Source organism: Trichomycterus rosablanca, chromosome 4 (assembly GCF_030014385.1).
Source record: "Trichomycterus rosablanca isolate fTriRos1 chromosome 4, fTriRos1.hap1, whole genome shotgun sequence".
In the NCBI taxonomy this organism is placed as follows: Eukaryota; Metazoa; Chordata; class Actinopteri; order Siluriformes; family Trichomycteridae; genus Trichomycterus; species Trichomycterus rosablanca.
Window position 1 is genome coordinate 55,864,545 of NC_085991.1, and position 8,539 is coordinate 55,873,083.

General features: G+C 49.6%; 1 protein-coding gene across 1 annotated transcript; it reads left to right on the plus strand.

Moving 5' to 3' along the window:
• The first annotated feature begins 268 nt into the window (after positions 1-268).
• On the plus strand, positions 269-8,078 carry arf1 (ADP-ribosylation factor 1). Its single transcript, XM_062994584.1, has 5 exons — positions 269-325; positions 1,183-1,335; positions 4,141-4,251; positions 4,341-4,465; positions 4,552-8,078. Exons 2-5 carry the CDS (start codon positions 1,191-1,193, stop codon positions 4,711-4,713), a joined length of 543 nt encoding a protein of 180 aa, XP_062850654.1. The 5' UTR covers positions 269-325; positions 1,183-1,190; the 3' UTR covers positions 4,714-8,078.
• Positions 8,079-8,539: the final 461 nt, after the last annotated feature.

Below are 8,539 nucleotides of genomic sequence, written 5' to 3' on the forward strand. Positions count from 1 at the left end.
ACTGTGTTTGTTGAGTGTTTATAGTGTTTAAACTGTGTTTGTTGAGTGTTTATAGTGTTTAAACTGTGCTTGTTGAGTGTTTAGAGTGTTTAAATTGCGCTTGTTGAGTTTTTATAGTGTTTAAACTGTGTTTAATGAGTGTTTGTAGTGTTTAAACAGTGTTTGTTGAGTTTTTGAGGTGTTTAAACTGTGCTTGTTGTGTGTTTATTTTGTGTAAATCGCTTTGTTGCCTGAGCGGAAGTGATAGGGAGTGACTGACGTGGCCGGAAGTCTCTCCATCTTGAGGAAGGAAACGCCTTGAAGTTGAGGAGGAAACAAACCGAGTGTGAGTAGCTGAAGTGCTAAATAAGATTGAAACTGCATTAATATCATGTTTTATATTTCGTCTGTAATGTTAACTAAATATTAATCATTAGTATAAAGCGGACTGAATCAGAATGTAGACATTAAACGTTCGCGTGTGAGCTGGAAACTAACAAAGAATGCTAACAGTAGTCAGGGAGTTTTGTTCTCCACCCGTATTCGGGTACTGCGAGCTGATTGGCCAGTCGTCTATACTGACGCCAGAGCCGTAGATAGTTCTCTCTACCGCTCTGACTGACGCGCCTTGGCGATACTTTAAACCAATCGGCGTGTTTGTTGTATCCAGAGTTAGCCAATCGCAGTGCAAGGAGGCGGGATTTGGCGGTATACGGGTGAGAAAAACACCGCTTTCTTGAGTTGTGTTATTCGGACCGGAGAAGTTTGAGTTTTATTTATTTATTAATTTAATTTATATAAATTATTTGACTGCAGATATTAAAGTTACAATATGTGCAAACTTTATTCATTTATTAGTGTCGAAAATATTTATAATTTCTTCAGTAAGTAAACAAGAATACATAATAATATTAATAACATCATTTATTTACTTCAACTTACAAATGATCCTGATCAGGGTCGTGGTGGGACTGGCACAGTCCACAAAGACATGGCAATGTAGCCTAGTGGTTAAGGTCTTGGAGTAGTAATCAGAAGGTCGCTGGTTCAAACCCCACCACTGCCAGGTTGGACCCCTGAGCGAGGCCCTTAACCCTCAGTTGCTTAGACAGTGTACTGTCACAGTGCTGTAGGTCGGTGTAGGGAGTGTAGGATGATGGGAAGTGTGTCTGTGTACATAATAATTACTGTGTGTGTGTGTAGAGTTCAGGATGGGGAATCTCTTCGCGAACCTCTTTAAAGCCTTCGGTAAGAAGGAGATGAGAATCCTGATGGTGGGACTGGACGCTGCTGGTAAAACCACCATCCTGTACAAGCTGAAGCTGGGAGAGATCGTCACCACCATCCCAACCATCGGTGAGTGCTCACACTTTAGTGGAACGACCAGAGAACCCGGCGCTCGGAGTCCAGTTTGCTGTTCGCTGACCTTTTCAAAGCTCCTCCGATGAGACGAACTGTTTGACACGAGGCGGTAAAAGCGACTCACAAGACTCAGCGTGACTTATTGTAGTAAAACAGCGAGTGAGGAATGTGATTAGTGGAGGAACTTATGAGCAGTAATAATGAAGAGAAGTTTAGTGCTCCTGTCTCCTTCTTTTACTACATTAAACCACGTTAAGCTTTATTTTCAACCAGAAGCGTTTTAGACTCTGGGAGAAGCTGATTCTGATTCTCAGCGTTTCTCAGAAGCTGGAGCTGTAACACAAGTTTAAAAGTGAAACAGGGAGGAGAATCCAGATAAACACAGATACATGTGGAGCTGTAACCCTGGATCTGACGCTTATTCCACACTGATGCAGGTTCAGATCAGATCCACACGTCCACAGAATCGGTCGTTAGTTTTCTAAACTCGGATGCTTTACACTTCCACGTCTTGGACGTTTCGACTAACTGAATTGCCGTAGGCTTGCTAGGACGCCTCATAGTGGCCTAGAGTGGTAGAGCCTTGGTTATACTACTGTAGAGGAAGAATAACGGTTCACTAAGCCGCTTTCTTCTACGACTGGATCTTCATCTCGTCACATTTTGTAACTGAATCCAGACTGTTGTGATGATCTAGAAGCACAGAGCGACTACAGTAAGAGTGAGTAAATCACTGAGAGAGGCTTTACTGTCATTTCAGCTCTATACGAGTACATACTGGAACGAAACGACGTTCCTCCTGGACCAGGACCGGCGGGGACACACTGAGTAAATGGTACCTGAGGTAGAGAGCATATTCTGATATACAGTAAGCAGTGTAGGGTTTATATAGCAGCAGAGAGATGAGAGAGATGAGAGAGTAAGGTGCAATACAGGCACAGTAGTACAGTACAGTAGTTATATGTGTTTAAGCTGTCAGAGTCCAGCCAACAAACTGTGTTGATTGTGTGTGTGTGTGTGTGTGTGTGTGTGAGTGGGTGAGTGTCTGTGCATGTGTACGAGTGTGTGTATTCTGGGTGCATGTGTGTGTGAGTGTGTGTGTATATAATGTGAGTAATTTTGTGCCAGTGTAAGTATGTGTGTGTGTGAGTGAGCATGACTGTGTCAGAATCTAAGTGTGTTGGTGTGTGTGTGCAGTTAAGTGTGTGAGTGTATGTGTTAGTTTATGTATGTGTGAGCATGTGTATGTATGTATGCGCCTGCCATGTGCAAGCGTTTGTGGATCTGTGTGTGTGAGTGTGTGTGTGTGTTTGTGTGAGTGTGTACGTGTGTGAGTGTGTGTGTGTATGTATGCGCCTGTGTGAGTGTGTGTGTTTGTGTTTGTGTTTGTGTGAGTGTGTGTGTGTGTGTCTATGTGCAAGCGTTTGTGGATCTGTGTGTGTGTGTGTGTGTTTATGTGTGAGTGTGTGTGTGTGTGTGTGTGTGTTTATGTGTGAGTGTGTGTGTGTGTGTGTGTGTGTGTGTGTTTATGTGTGAGTGTGTGTGTGTGTGTGTGTGTGTGTGTGTTTATGTGTGAGTGTGTGTGTGTGTGTGTGTGTGTGTGTGTTTATGTGTGAGTGTGTGTGTGTGTGTGTGTGTGTTTATGTGCGAGTGTGTGTGTGTGTCTATGTGCAAGCGTTTGTGGATCTGTGTGTGTGTGTGTGTGTGTGTGTGTGTCTATGTGCAAGCGTTTGTGGATCTGTGTGTGTGTGTGTGTGTGTGTGTGTGTGTTTATGTGTTTGTGTGTGTGTGTGTGTGTGTGTCTATGTGCAAGCGTTTGTGGATCTGTGTGTGTGTGTGTGTTTATGTGTTTGTGTGAGTATGTGCGTGTGTGTGTGTATGTACTGTGTGTGTGTGTGTGTGTGTGTGTGTGTCTATGTGCAAGCGTTTGTGGATCTGTGTGTGTGTGTGTGTGTGTGTGTCTATGTGCAAGCGTTTGTGGATCTGTGTGTGTGTGTGTGTTTATGTGTTTGTGTGAGTATGTGCGTGTGTGTGTGTATGTACTGTGTGTGTGTGTGTGTGTGTGTGTGTGTGTCTATGTGCAAGCGTTTGTGGATCTGTGTGTGTGTGTGTGTGTGTGTGTCTATGTGCAAGCGTTTGTGGATCTGTGTGTGTGTGTGTGTTTATGTGTTTGTGTGAGTATGTGCGTGTGTGTGTATGTACTGTGTGTGTGTGTGTGTGTGTGTGTGTGTCTATGTGCAAGCGTTTGTGGATCTGTGTGTGTGTGTGTGTTTATGTGTTTGTGTGAGTATGTGCGTGTGTGTGTGTGTATGTACTGTGTGTGTGTGTGTGTGTGTGTGTGTGTGTGTGTGTGTGTCTATGTGCAAGCGTTTGTGGATCTGTGTGTGTGTGTGTGTACAGTATGTATACATGTGAGAGTTGAGTGTTAGTGTGTGTATTTGTAAGCGTGTGTGTGTGTGTGCGCATACATGGAAGTGTGTGTGTGTGTTTGTGGTGTGAGTGTGATTTTAGTGTGTGTGTGTGAGAGAGTGTGTGTATGTGTGTGTGTGTGTGTGTGTGAGAGAGTGTGTGTATGTGTGTGTGTGTGTGTGTGTGTGTGTGTGTGTGTGTGTGTGTGTGTGTGTGTGTCATGGAGTCATGATGAAACTCAGCTCTGTCCGTCCGGCCCAGCAGCAGCGCCGGCGTTGGGGTGCAGCGTGTTGGACCGCTGCGCCCCCTGGTGGGAGTCCTCCGTGTGACGGTGCGCTCCGATTGGCCGACGGTCGGTCGCTGACGGTGCTTCTCTTTGCTCATCGGTAGGATTTAACGTGGAGACGGTGGAGTACAAGAACATCAGCTTCACGGTGTGGGACGTGGGCGGTCAGGACAAGATCCGGCCGCTGTGGCGGCACTACTTCCAGAACACCCAGGGTGAGAACGCCGTGTCGCTGACGCGTGGCCGAGAGTACTTGGACGCACACATACTTCTGACCGCTGTGCTGACCCCCCCTCTCTCTAAGGTCTGATCTTCGTGGTGGACAGTAACGACCGCGAGCGGGTGAACGAGGCCCGGGAGGAGCTGATGAGGATGCTGGCCGAGGACGAGCTCCGAGAGGCCGTGCTGCTGGTGTTCGCCAACAAGCAGGTGAGCGCCGCCGAGCGTCCAGCGAGCGGCAGTGTTACAGCCCCCCCCCCGCGCGTCCTCATGCGTGCGCGCTTGTGTGTGTGCAGGACCTCCCCAACGCCATGAACGCCGCCGAGATCACCGACAAGCTGGGCCTGCACTCCCTGCGCCACCGGAACTGGTACATCCAGGCCACGTGCGCCACCAGCGGCGACGGCCTGTACGAGGGGCTCGACTGGCTCTCCAACCAGCTCAAGAACCACAAATAATCCCCCCGCCGGCTTCCCTCCTCTCTCGTTCTCACTCTACCGCTAGGTTTCGGAGCGTCCCGGGAGCCGCCGCCCCCCCCCCCCCTTCCTCTCGGGGGCGCCGCTGTAGAACCCCGGGCGGCTTCGGGGACGCTCCTCCGCCTCGCCGGGCCGAGCCGGCGCCCGGGCGTGTGCCCATCTCTCATCTCTCGCCGTACCGCAGAACGACACTAGCCGAAGGGAAGCGGTCACCACGGAGACCACGTCATACGTGAGCGTGGCGATCGACCGCGGCCGCGGATCCTCGTTTACGGGTCGAACGCTCGCGGTCTCATCGTACCGTACGTTAACGAGCCGATAAATCGTTTATAATCCTGTAAGGTCATGTTTTGGAAGGGTGTGGCTCGGTGGGCGGGGCCAAAGAAATGAAGTGCCTGTGTGGGCGGGGCCTATGTACGTGATCTACGAGGTTTACGACGTTTATCCAAACCGACTTAGTCAGCATTGAGAACGATTTGAGCAATTGAGGGTCGAGGGGCCTCGATCAGGGGCCCAACAGGGCTAACTCGGCGGCGCTGGGGGCTTGAACCAGCGGCCTTCTGATCACTAGTCAAGTACCTTAACCGCTGAGCTCCCGCTGGCCTACAGCTCTAAGCAAAGTCCACCTACACAAGTGCAATAGATGGTCACAAGTATCTGGACGCCCCTTCTGAATAGATCAGCAGTTTAGGGAAGGTCCTTTCCCGTTCCAGCTCTATAAAGACGCGAAGGAGCTCCAGCCCCACCCGGCAGCTCTGGGATGAACCGGAACACCGACTAAGACTGAGAAGTCCGGACCGACTTACAGTCAGCGTTGAGAACGATTTGAGCAAGTGCGGGTCGAGGGCCTCGCTCAAGGGCCCAACAGGGCTAACTCGGCGGCGCTGCGGGGCCTCGAACCAGCGACCTTCTGACGACTAGTCAAGTACCTTAACCGCTGAGCTCAGTGCAATAGATGGTCAAAAGTATCTGGACGCCCCTTCTAATCACGGAATTCACTAACTGGGGGGGGGGGGGAAATCAGCAGTTTAGGGAAGGTCCTTTTCCTCTATTAAGACATCGACAGCTCTGGGATGAACCGGAACCTCAACTTAGACTGAACGGGCACAAATTCCCACACACAGACGCACTCAGAAGATACGGTCACTCTGTACTCTAATACCGTTCGATCTGGACATGGGGTCACGATCAGGCGTCCCAATACTTTTGGCTCTATCGTGTACATATACGTAGTGATGAGTGATGATCGGCACATGCCTGAGCGCCTGGTTTCCTCTCTCTCTCTCTCTCTCTCTCTCTCTCTCTCTCTCTCTCTCTCTCTCTCCCCCTTGTGTTTATTTAATCCTAGATGAATCCTTTAGCTTTCCTTTCGTTCACTTTCGTTTCTGTACTGTAAAGAAGATGTACGGACTACGTAGATCAGGTCAACACACACACACACACACACACACACACACACACACACACACACACACACGAGCTGCGGTGACGAAACGGCGGCGGGAGAAACCAAAAAACGAATCTGCACAAAGATCAGCACCTGTGATGCAAGCGCCGCTGACGCGACCGACCCGGACGCCGAGGGCGGGGCCCACATGTTCCGCAAGATGCGCCAATGAGATCGTAGCTATCACGGTCGCCATGGTAACGACGCAAACGCACCCGAGGGTCCGGTCCCGGAGGTTCGTTCGCTTCTCGAACCGGTCGCCTTCCAAGGTCCGTCAGTGTTCGTGCACAGCCGACCGGGGACGACGGGACGCCATGCGTCCGCGAGCTGTAGGTACCTCCACGCTCCCTGGAAGCAGGCGATTAAATCTTAGCGAGCTAACTGTAGCTCTGTTGTTATGGGCCTACATGCTGGTACAGTTGGCGCTCCGGTATCGCGTAAAGCTCCGCCCCATCCGCGGTACGAGCGCTCGTAGACGCGTCAAAATTCCTCCAATTAACAACGGAGTTTTACCCTCGAAACTGGGCGTGGCCGCGCTTTCCTAGTGGCGTACGTCCAGCCTCCTTCTGCTTCAGCGATTGTTGTTGTGCTAACCAGCTTGGGTTAATTCTACTGTATACATTTAGAAATACCATCTAGCGGGCGTGATTGGTTTCTGCTAGGGCGGGATGACCGGACTATGTGGGCGGGGGTAAATAAGGGTTCCACTAAGGGCTAATTGGGTACGCCGGTATCGTCTGCGCTTTTAGAGTTTTCCCATTATCACGTGTACGAGCGCTCGTACACGCGTCGAAGTTCCTCCAGCTTTATTTAAGGCTACAAATCCAATCAACAATCGAATCTTACCTTCAAAACCGGGCGTGGCCGGGCCCTCGGGGACCTTATGTCTATATTTTTGTGGTCGATATGGTGGCGTACGTCCGGCCTGCACCTGCTTCAGTGATTGTTGTTAATTCTACGCTGTGAGGTGGGTGACTCTATAAAAACCAAACCTTCGATTCTACTATGCAAAAATAATTACGTGTTTATTTAAAGCGCCGTTAATAAAGATCGGTTTTATTTCCACCGTTTATCGACGGTCAGTTCAATCCGCCTCTGAACGGTTCTGAGTAGAACTTTGTGAGGTTTACGTGACCAACAGATTTAAGAAGCGTTTAAACTCCCATAACTGACGGTAGCGACGAATATAGATAATAAACCGTTGTAATCGGCGCCACCTAGTGCCCGACACTTCTCGATCACCTTCCATCCGTCAGCGTTCGTCTTTAGCTGACTGGAGACGGGACGTCGTGCGTCCATGAGCTGTGGGTTCCAGTCGTGTTCTGCGTCCGCGACGCTACGTAGAAGGAACGTCGGGGCGTGACTCTATTCTGGCCGAACGTATCAGTTTAGTTTAGCATCACTAGCAAACCACCGTTTGTAGCAGCATGAACAGTCTCGCCTCCACCAGGATCCTGGCCGAGTCTCGGGCGCTTGGCTGGCGCTCCTCGGACGTTCTGGTAGCCGGCGGTTGGTGTTTCCTCTCTCGGTGCCTTTCCGGTTCCTCTAAGAACCCAGTACTGTTCTATTAGGGTGAACTGACCGGACCCGATCTCGCACGCCGGCCGGGTCACCCCGGTCAGGAGCAGGTGCGCTCTGACGATACGACGACGGTATTTAGCCTGGAGGTGGCGCCGTGGAGCCGGTGTCGAGGGAGGAAGAGCTGTACCGTACGGGACCCGCTGAATATCGTGACGTGTCGTAAGAGCGACGATCGGCGCGTGCCTGAGGGACGTGAGGTCGGTGGTGCCGGTCGTTCTGTGTGATTAACGTGAATGTTTTATTTTTTATGCAGACGTGTGTGGTCTGATTCGTTTGTTTGTGAATGACGAGCGCTGTAATTAAAGAGATTAAGAATTCCTCCGGTCCTCTGTGTTTGTGTTTGTGATGTTTATTTGGAGTAGAAATTAATGTCTGATAATCCGATCAAATTCATTGATTTATTGATTTACCGGGGCTACATTTACTGTTAGAGTAGTGAGCCTTTGAGAGTGAAGAGCCCTGCTCAGCAGTGGTGTATAGTAATGAAGTAAGAATACTTAGTTACAGTACTTAAGTATTTTTTGGAGTATCTGTACTTTACTGGAGTATAAATATATTTGGCAACTTTGACTTTACTACATTTCCTACTGTACTTTTACTAGAATCTTTTACCGAAACGATGTGAGATGAGTGACGGACTGCAGCAGGTTTGGTGAATCTGCGCTTGTAAGTTAGATCGGCGGTTAAGTATGAGAGGCCGTGTAGGCCATAATTCTAAGTTGAATTCTCTCACACACACCATCATACTCTCTCACACACACCATCATACTCTCACACACA